Source organism: Pristiophorus japonicus, chromosome 2 (assembly GCF_044704955.1).
Source record: "Pristiophorus japonicus isolate sPriJap1 chromosome 2, sPriJap1.hap1, whole genome shotgun sequence".
Taxonomy (NCBI): Eukaryota; Metazoa; Chordata; class Chondrichthyes; family Pristiophoridae; genus Pristiophorus; species Pristiophorus japonicus.
Window position 1 is genome coordinate 181,279,117 of NC_091978.1, and position 22,298 is coordinate 181,301,414.

General features: G+C 46.3%; 1 protein-coding gene across 2 annotated transcripts in view; it reads left to right on the forward strand.

The window, feature by feature from the left end:
• Positions 1–22,298, forward strand: part of arap2 (ArfGAP with RhoGAP domain, ankyrin repeat and PH domain 2) — a 598,549-nt gene that overhangs the window by 520,745 nt on the left and 55,506 nt on the right. For both annotated transcript variants that reach the window (XM_070870551.1, XM_070870553.1), the window contains exon 28: positions 2,213–2,352. In XM_070870551.1, the coding sequence (XP_070726652.1) occupies positions 2,213–2,352 (140 nt within the window). The remainder of the gene's footprint in view (positions 1–2,212; positions 2,353–22,298) is intronic.

The window sequence follows — 22,298 nt, forward strand, 5'->3', positions numbered from 1 at the left end:
GTGATTTATAAACATTTATATGCTTTTGTATGCTATGCCTCTATTTATAAAACAATGGATCCCGTATGTTTTTTTCTCACAGCCTTATCAACATGTCCTGCTGCTTTCAAAGATTTGTGTATGTAAACCCCCAGGTCTCTCTGTTCCTATACCCCTGTAAAATTGTCCCATTTAGTTTATAGTATCATGATTTCAGACTGTTGGAACAGCTCAGTTCCACAAGGTAACAGCAAATTGCCAGGATCTTTCTGGACTGAAAATTACATAATAAGTTCCATGCTATTATGGCAGTGATATAATGTTTGGGTGTCTGTTGCATGAAGTCTAAAAGCCAAGGCAATCTGAATGTGACCAGCTGAGATAAATGAGCGTATGCTGAATGTTTAGCTGACAGGTTTGGTTCTGGATCAAGGAATAGACATTTTCAGAGAGATAATGTAATTCATCATGCTTGTCAACCATACAAATGGTAATATTTTCTGTGTCAGCCTACCTGTTTTGTTTGGTGGATTTAGTCTTGTTCTACTCAAAGTGAACCAGCTTTCCTTGACTCAACATCTTGGGAAAGAGCAATGACTTCATTAGAACAGTGCTACTCGACCATTCAGCAGGATTTTATTTCTGCTTCTGTCAATTATCAAAAATATCTTCTCAGAGAAATAAATTTAATTGAAGTTAATAAAGAGGAGAAAATATCCACCATTCTGCCTTTAATACTCTGTCTGCCAGTAAAGCAACTGAGATGTTGTGCTGCTGATTCCTAATTAGAGTACACAACCTCTGCTTTAATAAGAAAAATATATTCATGCTTTATTTCTTATTTGATCAAAATATTTCTCCAATTTTATTTAACAGAGCTTTGGTTTAAATGTGGCAGTTGATTAAGTTCTATATAATGGAATGTGTTAAAATAATTCCTAAAGTCCCTCTGATTATGGCAATCAATTAATTTAATCTGTATTTGTGATTGGTTCCCAAGTGCATTTCAGTACAATCAAACTGAAATAATGGCCTGAATTTTATTCGGAAGGTGGGTTGGGAGTGGCGGTGTTTGAAATCCGGGAGAACGTGTTTTCCGCAGGCCCGCCAAATGTAATGGCAGAGCCTCATTTGCATTGGAAACCTTAGTTTCCCATTCTCAGCCAGCCAGATTGATAGGCTGGCTGGCTGCAGGCCAGTAGGCCTGTGACATTAGGCTGCATAGAGGGAGGGATCGTGTGGGGGCCAGGTGATCATTGGAGGGCCAGAGAAGCAGGGGGTGGTGGTGATCATCGGAGGTGCGGGGTTTGGGTGGGGGGTGGGGAAGGTGGAGAGATCATTGAGGGTCTGGGTCTGGAACACATCAGGAAGAGACGGGGCGGGGGTGGGGGGGGGGGTGCGGTGGGGTGGCCGGGTCAGGAATACATCGGGGAGGCCTTGTGGGGGAATCAGAGATTGTGGGGGGGGGTGATGGGAGACCTTGTGAGGGGGAGGGGGTGGTTCTCTGATCGCGGGTGGTGGGGTAGGCAGGGAAGTTGGATCCAGGAAGTAAATGTAAAGGCCGTTAGCAGGTGGATTTAGCAACGCCTGCAAAGCCCGAAAAGCTACAGTTAAATTTAAAATGGTGGTTAAATCTGAGGCATGCCAGCCTTATTATAATATTTAATGGAAGGCGCGCCTTCTGGGAGTGGGCTGGCTGTCCACCCTCGACCCTCCTCCGTTAAAACGGGAAGTAGGCGAATTGGGGTCAGGATTCAGACTTTTACCCAAGCCCACCTGTTTTTGGGAGTAAAAATTCCCCCAGTGTTTTTGGAAATCTGTTCTAATCTGCACCCACAGTTGGGCTGCGATCTTCCCTACCGAGGCGGGTCCGAGGTGGCGACATTGGTGGTGGGTATCGGCCTTGCTGCTTGCTCCATCCCGGCCTCCGACATGAATTTCACAGCTTCACCCGCCACCAATCAGGTCAGCTGAGCACTAGCAAAATCGCAGCCTTGGTGTGTTGTCCCATTTAGTACATATCATCAAATACCTCCACCGGAGCATGGGCCCAGAAGAGAACATAATAGAGCTTAACCAAATGCTTTGCTCACATATTTATTGCACATAATAACATTTTGATATTTGATAGTGGGAAGCCTTTGGGAGTTAACAGTAGCTCAGAATGTAATTGCAATGTATTTTCAAACAGTGTGGAAAGTAACTGTAGCTTCACTTTTTTTTAAAATCACAGCAAAGAATATCAAAGATTCTGGGAAAGCAGGGACTCTAAAATGGAGAGAAGAGCCATCTAAACTGTTATCTGGAAATAAATTTCAGGAGCGTTACTTTGTCCTGCGGGATGAAAGATTATTCCTTTACAAGGATGTGAAGGTAAATATATATGTTTTGTATTGATTGTTTCAAAGTTATTGGCCTGAATTTTCCAGGGCCTATGACCGCATATGTAGTGCGTAATGGCCGTAAGTGCCCCACAAGTTCCAGCTTTATGCATGGGCTGCGTATATTATTTAAATGGAGAAAGATTGCAAAGTGACGCAGTACAGCGGGACCTGGGGGTACTTGTGCATGAAACACAAAAGGATAGCATGCAGGTACGGCAAGTGATCAGGAAGGCCAATGGTATCTTGGCCTTTATTGCAAAGGTGATGGAGTATAAAAGCAGGGAAGTCTTTCTACAGCTATACAGTATTGGTGAGGCTGCACCTGGAATACTGCGTGCAGTTTTGGTTTCCATATTTACGAAAGGATATACTTGCTGTGGAGGCAGTTCAGAGAAGGTTCACTAGGGTGATTCCGGCAATGAGGGCGTTGACTTATGAGGAAAGGTTGGGTAGGTTGGGCCCCTGCTCATTTGAATTCAGAAGAATGATTGGTGATCTTATCGAAATGTATAAGGTTATGGGCTCAAATTTCCCCAACCCCTTTTTCCAGCACAGTCTCCCAAGATGCACCGACTTTGTACACTTAAAACGGCGCCAAAATAATTCTGGGATAGGGGCGCTCTGCTCTATGTCCCGGGTCGTGGCGTGGCATTTCTCATCGAGTGGAGGGCAGAGCTACAGCCCTGCGCTGAAAACAGTGCCAGCAGCTGCGCACATGCGCAGTGGAGTCATCGCGCATGCGCAGTAGCTCCTCACCCTCCCAGCGCATCGCCGCCGCTATCCCTGGCCGAAGGGACGACCCGATGCTCGCCACCCCTATCCCTGGCCGAAGGGATCTCAGCACGGCTGCGGTAAGGGTGTGTAGATGTGGCCTCAGAGTCACTGTGTTCCTGCCCCCGATCGCAATCCAGTGAAACCTGTTGCAATTGCATACGTGTGAACGTCGAGCAAGGATGGGATCAGGCACAGCTGTGATGCCTCACCATGGCTGAACTGCCTGCTGATATACACTTACATGGGAATAATTGCCAATTGGGCAGGAGGTGCCTGTGCAAAGCAAAGAACCAAAAGCCTCCAGAGACAATAGCAGGAGTGGCATGTCTGTCAGACAGGTTCCCATGGAGTTCATTGAATCCTGTTGTTTAGAAGCACCAGCAGCCATAGTAAATCGCTTAGCAGAGTGTGCACAGTTGCATACACAAGGTGACTTAAGTTTTATTTTTTATTGTTTATTTATTTATTTATTTTTTATTTATTATTGATGGTTTTTAATGCTTCTTTAATGTTGTTGTGAAGGTGTATACTGCTTTTAGTGCTTTGCAAGACCTTCTGTGCTTCCCTCTCCGCCCCCCCCCCCCTATCTCTGGCTACCTGCGCTGATTTCTTAACTCTCCAAGGGTTTTCTGTGTTGCCACAAGTGGCCACATACGCTGACCTAAGTTAGTTTGGAGCAACTATTAGCTGTCCAAACTGGCTTAAATGGCCAAAACAGGTGTAGGTGGCTGGTAACACCCCCTTTTGAAAAAAAAACAAAACTAAAAAAAATCCTAACTAACTCACAAATTAAATGTGCAGAATTTTTAAGATACTCCAGAAAAATAAAGTTGTTCCAAACAAAACGGAGCAACTCCTGGGGAAATTTGGGTCCATAGGGGTGGCTTGACAAGGTGGATGCAGAGAGGATGTTTCCACTGATGGGGGAGACTAGAGCTAGAGGGCATGATCTTAGAATAAGGGGCTGCCCATTTAGAACAAAGATGAGGAAAAATTTCTTCTCTCAGAGGGCTGTAAATCTGTGGAATTCGCTGCCTCAGAGAGCTGTGGAAGCTGAGACATTGAATAAATTTAAGACAGAACTAGACCGTTTCTTAAACGATAAGGGGCTACGGGGTTATGGGCAGCGGGCGGGGAAGTGGAGCTGAGTCCATGATCAGATCATCCATGATCTTATTGAATGGCGGAGCAGGTTCGAGGGGCCGTATGGCCTACTCCTGTTCCTATTTCTTATGCCCTAAAACCCGGAACTTGCAATCCGCACCCCCCCGGAAATAGACATTTGTTGGCGGAGAATTGGGCTATTTGCCCAACGACTGCCCAGCAAATGCCCATGAAACTCGTAGGCCTGGTGAAAGCAGGCATAAGGCCTTTTACCAGTGCACGGGTGAAAATAAATATAAAAATATATTTTTTAATCATTTTATCATTCAAAAACCTGTAAAATAAGTTTGTGTTATTTTCGGCCCCTTAAAAAATGTTGATATTTATTTTTCAAAAAATTAATTGAAATTGTATTTTAATTAATTTTTAACATGTAATGATTTTTTTTTAAATTTCAAGATTGTGTACATGTGTTTTTTGGGTGATTCCTATGAAGCTGATGGAGATTCCATACGTAAACGGAATCCCCATAAGTATAATAGGAATCCCCTTTGTGATTGGTTGGGCCTGTCCAAGTGATCCCAGGGGCACTTGCGAACTGCATGCAGCCCTATGTGGGTGTCTAGGCAGGCCTATGCGTAGAGGCCCAGGAGCATGATTCTCCATGGATCCAACACCATCTGGTAGATTCATAGATTTATTGCAGTTCAGAGGCCTCCAATTGCAAATTCAGGCCCATTGTGTTTGGATTAGATGAATCTGAATTTTGGTATGTTGGTTGGAAAGATGATGTTTTAAATCAATGAAGGGTTGTAATGTGTAGAAATTATCTCCCAATTAATTGTGAGGGAACAAATTGCTGAAGTGGACTGAGGCATCATAGGCAGTCCCTCAGAATCGAGGAAGACTTGCTTCCACTCTTAGCATGAATTCTTAGGTGGTTGTACAGTCCAATACGAGAACCACAATCTCTGTCACAGGTCGGACAGATAGTCATTGAGGGAAAGGGTGGGCAGGGAGCCTGGTTTGCCGCACGCCCCTTCCGCTGCCTGCACTTGATTTCTGCATGCTCTCGGCGACGATACTTGAGTAGCTCAGCGCCCTCCCGAATGCACTTCCTCCATTTAGGGCGGTCTATGGCCAAGGACTCCCAGGTATCAGTGGGAATGTTGCGCTTTATCAGGGAGGCTTTGAGGGTGTCCTTACAACGTTTCCTCTGCCCGCCTTTGGCTCGTTTGCCGTGGACGAGTTCCGAGTAGAGCGCTTGCTTTGGGAGTCGTGTGTGGCATACAGACAATGTGGCCTGCCCAGCGGAGCTGATCAAGTGTGGTCAGTGCTTCAATGCTGGGGATGTTGGCATGGATGAGGACGCTAATGTTTGTGTGTCTGTCCTCCCAGGGGATTTGCAGGATCTTGCGGCGACATTGCTGGTGGTATTTCTCCAGCAGTTTGAGGTGTCTACTATACATGGTTCAAGTCTCTGAGCCATACAGGGAGGCGGGTATTACTACGGCCTTGTAGACCATGAGCTTGGTGACAGTTTTGAGGGACTGATCTTCAAACACTCTTTACCTCAGGCGGCCGAAGGCTGCACTGGCGCACTGGAGGTGGTGTTAGATCTCATCACCAATGCCTGCTCTTGTTGATAGGAGGCTCCCGAGATAGGGGGAGTGGTCCACATTGTCCAGGGCCACGCCGTGGATCTTGATGTTTGGGGTGCAGTGCTGTGCGGCGAGGACAAGCTGGTGGAGGACCTTTGTCTTAGTAATGTTTATCATAAGGCTCCTGCTTTCATACACCTCAGTAAATACGTCGATTATGTCCTGGAGTTCAGCCTCTGTGTGTGCACAGACGCAGGCGTCGTCCGCGTACTGTAGCTCGACGACAGAGGTTGGAGTGGTCTTGGACCTGGCCTGGAGACGGCGAAGGTCGAACAGTTTCCCACTGGTTCTATAGTTTAGTTCCACTCCAGCGGGAGCTTATCAACTGTGAGGTGGAGCATGGCAGCGAGGAAGATTGAGAAGAGGGTTGGGGCGATGACACAGCCCTGCTTGACCCCAGTCCGGACATGAATTGGGTCTGTGATGGATCCATTGGTAAGGATCATGGCATGCATGTTGTCGTGGAGCAGGCGGAGTCTGGTAACGTACTTTTGGGGGCATCCGAAACGGAGGAGGACGCTCCATATACCCTCGTGGTTGACAGTGTCAAAGGCCTTTGTAAGGTCAAAGAAGGCCATGTATCAGGGTTGGCACTGTTCCTTGCATTTTTCCCTTAGCTGTCGCGCTGCAAAGATCATGTCCGGAGGGGACGAAATCCGCACTGCGACTCCGGGAGAAGCTCCTCGGCCACGGGGAGAAGACGGTTGAGGAGGACTCTAGCGACGACTTTCCCAATGTTTGAAAGTAGTGAGATTCCCCTTTTTTAAAGATGGTCATGATCACTGCATCTCTAAGATCTCCCGGCATGCTCTCCTCCCTCCAGATGAGAGAGATGAGGTCATGTAGTGCCTCTCCGCCATACTTCAGTGCCTCAGCAGGGATTCCATCCGCTCCCGTAGCCTTGTTGTTTTTTAGTAGTCTTATGGCCTTTTCTACCTCAGGCAGTGTTGGGGTCTCACTGAGGTGGTGGCGGGTAGCATGCTGTGGGATGGAGTCGAGAATATTCGAGTCAAAGGCAGAGTCTCGGTTGAGTAGATCTTTGAAGTGTTCCTTCCAGCAGGCCCTGACTGCCTCGGTGTCCTTGATGAGTGTTTCCCTGTTCTTGGCCAGGAGTGAGGTTGGGGCCTTGGGAGTCTGGTCCGTATGTAGCCTTGACTGCGATGAAGAATCCTCGCACATCATGGCTGTCGGCCAGCTGCTGTATCTCCTGTGCTTTCTCCATTCACCACCTGTTCTTTAGGTCCCGGGTTTTTTGTTGGACCTTAGCCTTTAGCCGTCTGTAATGCTGCTTTGCTGCTCCCGAGTTGGGTTGTTGTTTAAGGCTCAGAAATGCCCTGCGCTTGCAGTCTATTAGTTCTTGAATCTCCTGATCATTCTCACCAAACCAGTCCTGGTGTTTCCTGGTTGAGTGACCGAGCGTCTCCTTGCAGACACTGGTTATGGAGGCCTGGAGGGCAGACCAAGCACTGTGGGCATTCTGCATCTCGGGGTCATCAAGGCACGCCAGGTTAGCTGTGAGGCACTGACTGTAAAGGGTTCTCTTAGTTGGGTCCTTAAGTGCCCCGGCATTGACTTTTTTGCGACATTGCTTCTGCTATCCCCTTCGCTTTGGGGCTATGTTGATGTCAATGATGGATCGGATTAGGCGGTGGTCCGTCCAGCAGTCATCAGCTCCTGTCATGGCGTGGGTGATGCGCACATCCTTGCGCTCCCTGGCTTGGATGATGACATAGCCGATCAGGTGCCAGTGCTTGAAGCGAGGGTGATACCACGATGCCTTGTATTTGTCCCTCTGGCGTAACAAGGTGTTGGCGATGACAAGTTCATGCTCTAGACATTTTGTCAGGAGTAGGGTACCGCTGGAGTTGGCTTTCCCTACCCCCTCTCTGCCAATCACGCCTCCCCAGAGGTGTGTGTCCCTGCCGACTCTGGCGTTGAAGTCGCCGAGGAGGATCAGTTTGTCGCCCGCGGGGACACAGGTCAAGGACTTTTCGAGGTTGGAGTAAAAACCTTCTTTGGCATCGAGTGTTGGGCGTAAGCACTGATGACTGTGGCGCACTGGTTCCGGGATAGGGTGAGTCGAAGCGTCATGAGGCGTTCGTTAGTCCCGCAGAGAGAGACTTTGAGGCCGTCGACCAGCTCGTTTTTGATGGCGAAGCCGACTCTGTGGAGGTGGCGTTCTGCCTCTGGTTTTCCTTTCCAGAAGAAGGTGTAAACTCCACCTTGTTCCTTGAGCTGGCCTTCCCCTGCCCGCCGGGTCTCGGTTAGGGCTGCGTCTAAGTTCCCAGGCAACTATGGCGGTGCGGCATTCAGGTCTGTCGTTGCTGGGGTTGTCCATGAGGGTCCTGACGTTCCAGGTCCCGAACTTCATGTTAGAGGAGTGGAAGATGCCTGTGTGTGATTTCATTTAACGTGGGGTGATCGTTGCACGCCGGCTACCACACGGGCTTAGCTGAGCAAGGTCTTGGTCCAGTGGCAAGGGGGTCCAGGACGACTGGAGACCAGACACTGCTATATGGGCCTAATTGCCTACGGCGAGGTGTTGGCCGCAGGCTTGGCGCTGGGTAGCGCCTTTGATGGTAAGTGGTCCAAGGTTTGTTTGGGGGCAGGCATTGTGGGGGGGGCTAGCGTTGCACTGGTGTTCAGAATGGGGGAGCAGGAGAGGTCACAGCCATTGTACTCACCAGGTGCTGGAGGAGAAGTGGAGACCAGGCCATCAGTGGAGAAGGAGAGGACCAGATGGGGGCGGGGAGGAGGTGGAAGCCCGATAACCAGGTGCAGTCGCCGCAGGAGGTCCAGCCGGGAGGTCCAGGTCGCGTCGAGTCAGCAGAAAGTCCAGCCGGGAAACGCCGATGGACGCCTTAGCAATGCTGGACGCTCGTCATGGCAGCAATACAGGGATCGGCAGCCATCGGGGTAGCAGCTCCCTAAGGAGCTCCCCTGCTAAACAGCACCTCGGCCCTCAACCTCCCCCCTCCCACTGTCTAAACTTCCCCAAGCCCCAGCCCTAGCCCTAATAGATCCCAATATGGAGTTTAAAGACTTAAATCCCCACGCTAATCCCAACCCCGTGATTCCCAAAGTTCGGGTCTACCTCAGTAGACTGAGTTGACCACTTTGAACTGACGGACTGCATTTCTGATATATCCCATCAACCAGACCAGGTAATTATGTGTAGATGGGGATATTTACCTTATGACATTGTTGATCTAAAATATAATTAGTTAGAAAATGGTATTACAACTGAAATAAAAAATTGACATAAACACTATTCATGTAGTCTTTGTATTGGAGAAACAAATGGCTGCACATTTTTAATAAAAATGAAAATTTGTGGGGAATTATTATTTTGGGTTTCAAATTCATTTTCCAAACCCTCTCGTAGGTCCCAAACATTAGTTTTCTCAATGCCCTTTCTCTCCCACGCAGCCCCCCGCTCTCCCGCCCCCCTCACCCCAGCCCACATTAATAATCAAGATGGTCCACAAAATGTTTTTCTTGTTATCCTGTTTTCACTCCAATTTATATGCCACATCATTTAACATCTACTGTGTTTCTAAAATGTTTACGAAGTACAATTTCAAATAAACTTGATGCATTCTTCTTGGCGACTCAGCAAAATTTGCATTAGTAGCTTTGTTTCGCACAATAAATGTCCACGTAAAAGCAGAATTATTCTTTGTTTTACCTTGTCCTGATTAACAGAGAAGGTTTTTGGTACATTCTTTAAAGCATTGCATAAAACTGTCCTGACATTTCACATAATGAATGTAAGCAAATCATTCCAAATGTGCATAGCCGTTTACTCCAATAGGGAGACTTTGTGTACACTCAATATTTTATTGTTTGCATATAGAAATAGCTGAACAAAACATAGTAGATATGATCATGCTGTTGTCCAAAGGCATTCTAAGAGCATACATGGTTACAGCATCCATGGTTACTCTCAATGGGGGTAATTTTAACCTCCAAAAAAGGTTGAGTTTGGCTTGGTTTGGATTGGGTGGGAAGTTAAAACGCTAAAAATCTGAAACAGGAACACAACCTGCCTCGAACCTGTCCACTTCCAGTTTTAACGGAGGTGGGACAAAGTGCCGCGTTAGTCATTTAAATATTTGAATGAGGATGCGTGCCTTCATTTTAACAGTGATTCTATTTTTAATCACAGTCGGCCGGATTTCCCAAGAGGAAACCCAGCAGCTGAAAGGAGGCGAAAAGGGCTGAATCCATGATTTAAGTGCCTTTACAGCCCCATCATGCATTCGATCTCCCCGACCATCATCTGCGGCTCTCGCCTAACCTGTGATCGGATCCCCAAACCACCATCTGACCCCGCCATCCCCGCGATTGGACCCCTCCGACCCCAACACAATCTCTTTCCTCCCCCCCGCCCCCCCCACTCCCGCCATCCCCGCTAGATCTACCTGCTCTGAGCTTGGCTGCGTCCATCAGCTGCAACCTTTCCTGCCCAACAGATACCTAGCTGTCGCTCAGCCTGGCTGTGGGTGGAAAACCTACAGAGAAAAATTAAAAGACGTGCTGCAGTTAAAAATTTCAGGGAACCCGTACTTTCGGGTTTCTGTTCCTAACTCCTCCCACCTCCGCACTGAACGCGCCCTGAAGTTCAGATCGGGGCCAATATTTCTGTGCACCTAGTGTTGCAAACTATTTTTGGGGAGGGGTTGAGGTTATTATATGTATGTCAGAAAATAGTATGTGAGTAATACCATAGTTAAAATGTGAGTAGCCCAACAGGTTTACTGGGTGAGCTGAAGGCATTAAACTATCTACAGTAATTTGGCACTTCAGCAATGGAGAATATTCTGATTTTGTGAGAAAGAAGCCTCTACCAACCAAATTGTGGTGTCGGGGTGGGGCAAGGTGTTTCACTGCAGGCAAAAGGCAGTTATTCGCCATAATTTAAAGTTATTATCTGTGGGTTGCGTGCATTTATTTATAACATAGGAACATTTAGAAATTGGGGTCCAGTAGTTGACCAAGTAAGCACGTGCACTTATTTGGCATTGGGGAGGCTGACAGGCAGGACTGGGAGAATCTATCGAGTGCAGGATATGGTAGGCAGGCAGAGAGCGGGAAGGAAGTTTTCCAGGGCATGGTTGCAAGATGATCTACTGCTGGGAGATGTTTCAGCTTCTGAAGACACTTCAGTGAAAGAGCCATCCGGAGGGGCTGAAAGGGAAGATTACATAGATGGGCAAGGTTCAGGGAACTGTCAGGGCTCACAAAAAATATTAAGGCCCCGAAATTGCCCTGCACTTTGATTGGGGCCGGTAACCTTCTGGCCCCTCAGTTAAAGGGGAGGGCTGCTGCGAACTTTGTAGGTCCTTTGGTGGCCGCCACAGGGAGGCGATTGACTGGGCCAGTAACCCGGCACCCAAAACGGAGTGCATGCAGCCCGGTCAACGCAAGTGTCGGCCGACAAATAAAGATAGCGGCCCGGGCGCTAAAGGCCTCCCCTTTAAGGGGCGCCTCAGTGACGGATGTCCGCCAGCTTTGTGATCTGCGAAGCTGGCGTTGACATTCGCCCGCGCCAGCTTTGTGGTCTGCGGGGCGCAAAGTGGTCGGCGCGAGGCGGTGAGGGTTCGGTGCGCACGGCGATGCCGTCATCCCGGAGGCACTAACGGGGCTATAAAATGGGGTAAATTTGGCCCCTAGAAGTTTTAAGTTCGCTTATAAAATTCACAACTTGTTTTAATTAGCAACATGGTTGATAGCTGAGACAAACTTTTGCTTCTCCACAATGCCAAGCAGACTGAACTTGTTTATTGGTATTAACTCTCCCTATACTATATTAATGCTACTGTTTTAGCAGCGAACTCTACATGACATTTAACATTAAAGCCTCTATTACAGCATCGCTTACGGCTGTAACAGGTAATGCAGTTATATGTTGACACATTTGTAATTGTATTTTCCATGGATAGAGCCTGACAAGACTTTTTAATGCATTTGAAATGGAAGGTTGCATCTGACTGAGCAATTTTAATATATAATAGATGTGTTTGATTGACAACTCTTTATGAGCCTGAGACACATTTGTCCAGGTTATTGTTTTGAAAAATATTTCTCAACCTGTCTTGTTCAAATTGATTAGTCAGACTCAAGCCATGAGAAAGGATAGCAGGTTCTTGCTCCGCAGACCCACTGTCACTCCCCCGTGGCGGTATATCAGCATTCGAGCAATCTGGTGAAGGACAAATTACCGGCCTGCTACAACACCCTGTAAGCCCCTTTCCACACTCCTAAACCCAGCCACAGTGGCAGCAGTCTGAGCTTGCGTGACAGCAAGCTGAACCTGCAGGAGAGCAGACTGCGCTTCCACCACAGCACTGAGATACTGGGTCAATTCCACCTGTGCTACAATGGAAGCCGCAACCTCACCCATCACACGCAGCACTATGGCTGGGTCCACAAGGTCTCTCCTGGAGCCCATCATTTCCTTCCTGGACATCATAGGCTCCAAGCACTGCACAGAGCCCAAGCCAACGTTGGAGCCGGACTCCTCCATGCAACTTGACATTAACGAGATGCTTACTGGCAGGCTTGCCATTACACCAAGCATTTCCATTTGTATGCCCATCACCCATCTTCTGAAGGCCGCCCCATCTAGGTCGTCATCTGAGTTGTGTTTAGCAGAATCCATGTGCGAACTTGTCCTCTAGGGAGCTGGCACCTTTGATACCCTTTCACCCAGCCTTGCTGCATTCCACACGTGCCCAGTGCCTCACCATGTACAGATCCCGCCTCTACACTAACTTCTAAATTCCGCGCAGTACCATTTTCTGAGCTGGTGTCTGCGGGTGTCAGATGCAGTGACGGTGTGTGGTCTTCTTCATTATTACTCTCCTCCATGACTTTGGAAATTCTGAACCATTACTGGCCATTAGATTGCACCCGATATTGGCCATTCCTCCCATTGAGTGCTTAGCCAATCAGCTTCCCGGTTAGCGCTGAGACCAGCGCTCCAATCATTATAATGAACAGGCAGCAAAAATTTTGTGTGCTGTCTGGACCACTTTCAACAGGTGCAGGAAAATAGCGCTGACCCTTGAAACCACCTGTTTTCGGGCTGAATCCAATTTCTAGGCCAATATTCAAGTACCTTTTGAATAGTCCTGTTTTACATTGCAGTTTAGAGCAGCTGATGCAACTGTGTTTTTTATCTTCTGAGGAGAAATAATTAAAACTGTAACTATTGTTGATTTGCAGTATGTTAATTTCTACAGTTTGCTTGCCCAGTTACTGGTTAATGAATCTGCTTGGAAGGTTATAACCTAACACACAATCCAGTGAAATATTTGCTTTACCGCCTTTCGAAGTTGAGAAAGATTATGTGCAGGTATGTGGGATACAGTATACGAGTAACTCAACATCCAAGGGTATTCAGCATTTAGGAAGGATAGACAGAAAGGAAAAGGAGGCGGGTGGCGTTGCTGGTTGAAGAGGAAATTAATGCAATAGTAAGGAGGGACATTAGCCTGGATGATGTGGAATCGGTATGGATGGAGCTGCGGAATTCCAAAGGGCAGAAGACGCTAGTGGGAGTTGTGTACAGACCATCAAACAGTAGTAATGAGTTTGGGGACAGCATTAAACAAGAAATAAGGGATGTGTGCAATAAAGGTACAGCAGTTATCATGGGCGACTTTAATCTGCATATTGATTGGGCTAACCAAACTGGTAGCAATGCAGTGGAGGAGGATATCCTGGAGTGTATTAGGGATGGTTTTCTAGACCAATATGCCGAGGAACCAACTAGAGAGCTGGCCATCCTAGACTGGGTGATGTGTAATGAGAAGGGACTAATTAGCAATCTTGTTGTGCGAGGCCCCTTGGGGAAGAGTGACCATAATATGGTAGAATTCTTTATTAAGATGGAGAGTGACACAGTTAATTCAGAAACTAGGGTCCTGAACGTAAGGAAAGGTAACTTCGACGGTATGAGGCGTGAATTGGCTAGAATAGACTATCAAAGGATACTTAAAGGGTTAAAGGTGGATAAGCAATGGCAAACATTTAAAGATCACATGGATGAACTTCAGCAATTGTACATCCCTGTCTGGAGTAAAAATAAAACGGGGAAGGTGGCTCAACCAAGGCTAACAAGGGAAATTAAGGATAGTGTTAAAGCCAAGGAAGAGGCATATAATTTGGCTCGAAAAAGCAACAAACCTGAGGACTGGGAGAAATTTAGAATTCAACAGAGGAAGATTAAGAGGGGGAAAATCGAGTACAAGAGGAAGCTTGCAGGGAACATAAAAACTCACTGCAAAAGCTTCTATAAATATGTGAAGAGAAAAAGATTAGTGAAGACAAACGTAGGTCCCTTGCAGTCGGATTCAGGTGAATTTATAATGGGGAACAAAGAAATGGCAGACCAATTGAACAATTCCTCCTTTGGTTCTGTCTTCACGAAAGAAGACACAAATGACCTTCCGGTGAGAAGGAGGAACTGAAGGATATCCTCATCAGACGGGAAATTGTGTTCGGGAAATTGATGGAATTGAAGGCCAATAAATCCCCGGGGCCTGATAATCTGCATATCAGAGTATTTAAGGAAGTGGCCATAGAAATAGTGAAAGCATTGGTGATCATTTTCCAACAGTCTATCGACTCTGGATCAGTTCCTATGGACTGGAGGGTAGCTAATGTAACCCCACTTTTTAAAAAAGGAGGGAGAGAGAAAACGGGTAATTATAGACCTGTTAGCCTGACATCAGTAGTGGGGAAAATGTTGGAATCAATCATTAAGGATGAAATAACAGCGCATTTGGAAAGCAGTGACAGGATTGGACCAAGTCAGCATGGATTGATGAAAGGGAAATCATGCTTGACGAATCTTCTGCAATTTTTTGAGGATGTAACTAGTACAGTGGACAAGGGAGAACCAGTGGATGTGGTGTATTTGGACTTTCAAAAGGCTTTTGATAAGGTCCCGCACAAGAGATTGGTGTGCAAAATCAAAGCGCATGGTATTGGCGGTAATATACTGACGTGGATAGAGAGCTGGTTGGCAGACAGGAAGCAGAGAGTCAGGATAAACGGGTCCTTTTCAGAATGGCAGGCAGTGACTTCTGGAGTGCCGCAGGGCTCAGTGCTGGTACCTCAGCTCTTTACAACATACATTAACGATTTAGATGAAGAAATTGAGTGTAATATCTCCAAGTTTGCAAATGACACTAAACTAGGTGGTGGTGTGAGCTGTGAGGAGGACGCTAAGAGGCTGCAGGGTGACTTGGACAGGTTAAGTGAGTGGGCAAATGCATGGCAGATGCAGTATAATGTGGATAAATGTGAGGTTATCCATTTTGGGGGCAAAAACACAAAGGCAGAATATTATCTGGATGGCGGCAGATTAGGGAAAGGGGAGGTGCAACGAGACCTGGGTGTCATGGGTTCATCAGTCACTGAAAGTGGGCATGCAGGTACAGCAGGCAGTGAAGGAGGCAAATGGCATGTTGGCCTTCATAGCTAGGGGATTTAAGTATAGGAGCAGGGAGGTCTTAATGCAGTTGTACAGGGCCTTAGTGAGGCCTCACCTGGAATATTGTGTTCAGTTTTGGTCTCCTAATCTGAGGAAGGACATTCTTGCTATTGAGGGAGTGCAGCGAAGGTTCACCAGACTGATTCCAGGGATGGCTGAACTGTCATATGAGGAGAGACTGGATCAACTGGGCCTTTATTTACTGGAGTTTAGAAGGATGAGAGGGGATCTCATAGAAACGTATAAGATTCTGACAGGACTGGACAGGTTATAAGAACATAAGAACATAAGAATTAGGAACAGGAGTAGGCCATCTAGCCCCTCGAGCCTGTTCCGCCATTCAACAAAATCATGGCTGATCTGGCCGTGGACTCAGCTCCACTTACCCACCCGCTCCCCGTAACCCTTAATTCCCTTATTAGTTAAACAACTATCTATCTGCGATTTGAATACATTCAATGAGCTAGCCTCAACTGCTTCCTTGGGCAGAGAATTCCACAGATTCACAACCCTCTGGGAGAAGAAATTCCTTCTCAACTCGGTTTTAAATTGGCTCCCCCGTATTTTGAGACTGTGCTCCCTAGTTCTAGTCTCCCCGATCAATGAAAACAACCTCTCTGCCTCTACCTTGTCTATCCCTTTCATTATTTTAAATGTTTCTCGAAGATCACCCCTCATCCTTCTGAACTCCAACGAGTAAAGACCCAGTCTACTCAATCTATCATCATAAGATAACCTCCTCATCTCTGGAATCAGCCTAATGAATCGTCTCTGTACCCGCTCCAAAGCTAGTATATCCTTCCTTAAGTAAGGTGACTAAAACTACATGCAGTACTCCAGGTGCGGCCTCACCAATCCCCTGTACAGTTGCAGCAGGACCTCTCTGCTTTTGTACTCCATCCCTCTCGCAATGAAGGCCAACATTCCATTCACCTTCCTCATTACCTGCTGCACCTGCAAACGACATTTTGGGGATTCATGCACAAGGACCCCCAGTTCCCTCTGCACCGCAACATGTTGTAATTTCTCCCCATTCAAATAATATTCCCTTTTACTGTTTTTTTTTTCCCAAGGTGGATGACCTCACATTTTCTGACATTGTATTCCATCTGCCAAACCTTAGCCCATTCGCTTAACCTATCCAAATCTCTTTGCAGCCTCTCTGTGTCCTCTACACAACCCGCTTTCCCACTAATCTTTGTGTCATCTGCAAATTTTGTTACACTACACTCTGTCCCTTCTTCCAGGTCATCTCTGTATATTGTAAACAGTTGTGATCCCTGTGGCACACCACTAACCACCGATTTCCAAACCAAAAAGGACCCATTTATCCCGACTCTCTGCTTTCTGTTAGCTAGCCAATTCTCTATCCATGCTAATACATTTCCTCTGACTCCGCATACCTTTATCTTCTGCAGTAACCTTTCGTGTGGCACCTTATCGAATGCCTTTTGGAAATCGAAATACACCACATCCATCGGTACACCTCTATCCACCATGCTCGTTATATCCTCAAAGAATTCCAGTAAATTAGTTAAACATGATTTCCCCTTCATGAATCCATGTTGCGTCTGCTTGATTGCACTATTCCTATCTAGATGTCCCTCGATTTCTTCCTTAATGATAGTTTCAAGCATTTTCCCCACTACAGATGTTAAACTAACCGGCCTATAGTTACCTGCCTTCTGTCTGCCCCCTTTTTTAAACAGAGGCGTTACATTTGCTGCTTTCCAATCCGCTGGTACCTCCCCAGAGTCCAGAGAATTTTGGTAGATTATAACGAATGCATCTGCTATAACTTCCGCCATCTCTTTTAATACCAAGGATGCATTTCATCAGGACCATAGGACTTGTCTACCTTGAGTCCCATTAGCCTGTCCAGCACTACCCCACTAGTGATAGTGATTTTCTCAAGGTCCTCTCTTCCCACATTCTCGTGACCAGCAATTTTTGGCATGGTTTTTGTGTCTTCCACTGTGAAGACCGAAGCAAAATAATTGTTTAAGGTCTCAGCAATTTCCACATTCCCCATTATTAAATCCCCCTTCTCATCTTCTAAGGGTCCAACATTTACTTTAGTCACACTTTTCCGTTTTATATATCGGTCAAAGCCTTTACTATTGTTTTTATGTTTTGCGCAAGTTTACTTTCGTAATCTAGCTTTCCTTTCTTTATTGCTTTCTTAGTCATTCTTTGCTGTCGTTTAAAATTTTCCCAATCTGCTAGTTTCCCACTAACCTTGGTCACCTTATACGCATTGGTTTTTTAATTTGATACTCTCCTTTATTTCCTTGGTTATCCATGGCTGGTTATCCGTTCTCTTACCACCCTTCTTTTTCACTGGAATATATTTTTGTTGAGCACTATGAAAGAGCTCCTTAAAAGTCCTCCACTGTTCCTCAATTGTGCCACCGTTTAGTCTGTGTTTCCAGTCTACTTTAGCCAACTGTGCCCTCATCGCACTGTAGTCCCCTTTGTTTAAGCATAGTACGCTCGTTTGAGACACTACTTCCTCACCCTCAATCTGTATTACAAATTCAACCATACTGTGATCACTCATTCCGAGAGGATCTTTTACTCGGTGATCGTTTATTATTCCTGCCTCATTATACAGGACCAGATCTAAGATAGCTTGCTCCCTTGTAGGTTCTGTAACATATTGTTCTAAGAAACAATCCCGTATGCATTATATGAATTCCTCCTCAAGGCTACCCCGTGCGATTTGATTTGACCAATCGATATGTAGGTTAAAATCCCCCATGATTACTGCCGTTCCTTTTTCACATGCCTCCATTATTCCCTTGATTATTGCCCGCCCCACCGTGAAGTTATTATTTGGGGGCCTATAAACTGTGCCCACCAGTGACTTTTTCCCCTCACTATCTCTAATCTCCACCCACAATGATTCAACATTTTGTTCATTAGAGCCAATGTCGTCTCTCACAACTGCCCTGATATCATCCTTTATTAACAGAGCTACCCCACCTCCTTTCCCTTCTTGTCTATCTCTCCGAATTGTCAGATACCCCTGTATGTTTAATTCCCAGTCTTGGCCACCCTGCAACCACGTTTCTGTAATGGCCACCAAATCATACCCATTTGTAATGATTTGTGCCGTCAACTCATTTACTTTATCTCGAATGCTGCGTGCGTTTAGGTAGAGTGTTTTAATACTAGTTTTTAAACCATGATTTTTAGTTTTGACCCCTCCTGCAGCCCCTTTATATTCATACATATTGTCCCTTCCTATCACCTTGTGGTTTACACTTACCCCAGTGCTACTCTGTTCTGTTGCCTCCTGCCTTTTGCATTCTTTCTTGGGGTCCTGTTCATCTGAGCTCTTACCCACTCTAACTAGCTCAGAGCCCTCTCCTGGGTTCCGAATACTCCTTGCATTGAGGCACCAAACTTTCATGCTTGCCTTTTTATTACACTTTGACCCTTTAGAATTTTGCTGTACAGTGGCCCTTTTTGTTTTTTGCCTTGGGTTTCTCTGCCCTCCACTTTTACTCATCTCCTTTCTGTCTTTTGCTTTTGTCTCCATTTTGTTTCCCTCTGTCTCCCTGCATTGGTTTCCATCCCCCTGCCATATTAGTTTAACTCCTCCCCAACAGCACTGGAAAACACTCCCCCTTGGACATTGGTTCCGGTCCTGCCCAGGTGCAGACCGTCCGGCTTGTACTGGTCCCACCTCCCCCAGAACCGGTTCCAATGTCCCAGGAATTTGAATCCCTCCCTGCTGCACCACTGGCTCAAGCCACGTATTCAACGGAGCTATCCTGCGATTCCTACTCTGACTAGCACATGGCACTGGTAGCAATCCCGAGATTACTACTTTTGAGGTCCTACGTTTTAATTTAGCTCCTAGCTCCTTAAATTCGTCTCATAGGATCTCTTCCCTTTTTTGACCTATATCGTTGGTACCAATGTGCTCCACGACAACTGGCTGTTCACCCTCCCTTTTCAGAATGTCCTGCACCCGCTCCGAGACATCCTTGACCCTTGCACCAGGGAGGCAACATACCATCCTGGAGTCTCGGTTGCGGCTGCAGAAATGCCTATCTATTCCCCTTACCATTGAATCCCCTATCACTATTGCTCTCCCACTCTTTTTCCTGCCCTCCTGTGCAGCAGAGCCAGCCAGGGTGCCATGAACTTGGCTGCTGCTGCCCTCCCCTGATGAGTCATCCCCCTCAACAGTACTCAAAGCGGTGTATCTGTTTTGCAGTGGGATGACCGCAGGGGACCCCTGCACTACCTTCCTTGCACTGCTCTTCCTGCTGGTCTTCCATTCCCTAGCTGGCTGTGGACCCTTCACCTGCGTTAAGACCAACTCGCTACACGTGCTACTCACGTCATTCTCAGCATCGTGGATGCTCCAGAGTAAATCCACCCTCAGCTCCAATTCCGCAACGCAGACCGTCAGGAGCTGGAGGCGGATGCACTTCCCGCACACATAGTCGTCAGGGACACCAGAGGCGTCCCTGATTTCCCACATAGTACAGGAGGAGCATAACACTTGTTCGAGCTCGCCTACCATGACTTAACCCTTAGATTAACTTAAATTGGCAACAGTGCTAAAAGTTGCTCACTGATATAGAAGAGAAAAAAGAAAAACTACTTACCAGTCACCAGCCAATCACTTACCCCCTTGGCTGTGACGTCACCTTTCTATTTCTTTCTAGTTCTTTTTTGTCTTCTCCCTGTAGCTGCACAAGCTCCGCCTTTATAGGCCTCTCTGACTCATGGACTCCCGACTCAGCGACGCACCTCCCGACCTCGCGGCCTTTTGTAGGCCTCTCTGACTCACGGACTCCCAACTCAGCGACGCACCTCCCGACCTCGCGGCCTTTTGTAGGCCTCTCTGACTCACGGACTCCCGACTCAGGTTAGATGCAGGAAGAATGTTCCCGATGTTGGGGAAGTCCAGAACCAGGAGACATAGTCTCAGGCTAAGAGGTAGGCCATTTAGGACTGAGGTGAGGAGAAACTTCCCTCGAACAAGGATGACTTGCTTCCACAAGAGCTCACAGTTGTTTCAATGAAAGACCCGATGTTCTAGTCCTGAACTCCAGTTGAGTGGGTGGAAGATGCCTGTGGGTGAATTTTTTTACGTGTGGTGACCGTTGCACATCAGCCACCACACGGGCTTGACAGAGCTAGGCCTTTATCCAGTGGCAAGGGTAACCAGGACGACTGGAGACCTGCTCTGCTGCACGGACCTAGTGCGCACACATATCACAGTGTGGGCAGGCCCGTGCTGCTCCTGGGCCCTCGACTCTTCTGGGCTCCATACCCTCATTCGCCGCACCTCCACCATGATGTTCCAGGGCCCGACGTTCCAGCTCTATTTCTAGCCCCGACCTGCGGTAGTATTCTCACACAGGTCGGGGCAGCCCACGATGTTGCATTAAGCTAAACACGATACCATTTAATGAATGGTAGGACAGTTGTAGGGCACAGATGTAACAGGTTTTTTTTCAGCTTTGATTTTAAATAGCTTTATAAATAAATGTTGACATCAAACCTGCATTTAATTAAGCAAACAAAAAATGTCGAGTATTTTCTAAGCAGGTGTTGCAAAAATGTTCTCAGTTATATTTGCTCAGGTTGCTTTTAATTATTCAGGGTTAAAGATTGGAATTATAACACAACACAGCACTGCATATAAATAAGCACAACTCACCTCGTAATTAAGAATAAGGTAAAATAAACTGTTAAGTGAGCGTTGGCTCCCATTTGCACTGATTGTGAATGGCAAGGCAACCTCATCACATTACAAACAGAAGTTTTATCCCTCTGAGTCCTTCTAAATTATAAGTTAAGCCTTCCCCAAATATCAGCTATACATCAGGATTACCAAAACATTTGGAGACTTAAGTTGGAAGTTTTAAACTACTTCTGACTGGAGAATATAAAGTAGAGTTGTAAGCCAGTAACTATCTGAGGAGAGCTCTGCAAAATTACCAAATCACAGGAAAAGAATTGAAGATGTTCACCTCAAAAGATGAAACACAAAACAATAGATGGGAAAACTATGGTTTTACCTCATTTGTTGAATCGCATATAAATGAGAATTGCCATCAACCTAAGGACAGAGAAGGATTCAGTTAGGAACACTTCCTTTCGAAATTCATGACGTTGAGCTGGTATTTTAATTAGGTCTTTTTGCCCCTCCTGCTGTATAAATGTCTTGTTTTGAGCTGCATCTTTTGTTCTTTTTCTCCTTTCATCACCAAACTTGATTGTTGTGTACACATGTGGAAAAACATACAATTGCTGGATTCGTTTAATTCCCTCACTTTTCAGTCTCTAGGTCTGTAGTAAATAGTTCTAAAAATAGTTCTGTTGTAGCCTGCTTTGGAAGTTCTTCACTTCAACTATATATACTATGAGGTTAATATTTTATTTAATCAACAATAGCATTTTACTTCACTGATACTTGTCCTGGCTCAACATCATCCCTCTGAAGTTGAGAAGCTAATGTTATTTATGTTCAACGCACGCTTGTTTATAGCACAGTCTTATTGCAGATTTTTAAAATCGATCTCAGAAGTATATTAACCTCACGATAATTCTGGGTGAAGATAGCCACTTGGCCCATCTTAATTCATCCATCCATAGAGATCCTATTGTTGCTCCATTTCAACAACCTGCATTTATATAGTGGGCGCTATGAGTTTTGGAGTGGTACTTACTGCTGGAACAGCTGGTACAGTAAGTAGATCCATTTTCAGTACTTTGAAATTTTTTCCTTAGATTTAAAGCCAGGCTGACTGGCTGAAAATGGGTCGATTGGGGCCTCCACTGCTGTCAATCAGTGGTGGAGTCGTGGTGACGTCACAACGCGTGTGCGTCACTACGCTCTCTCCCCTCCGTTAAAGGAGAGAG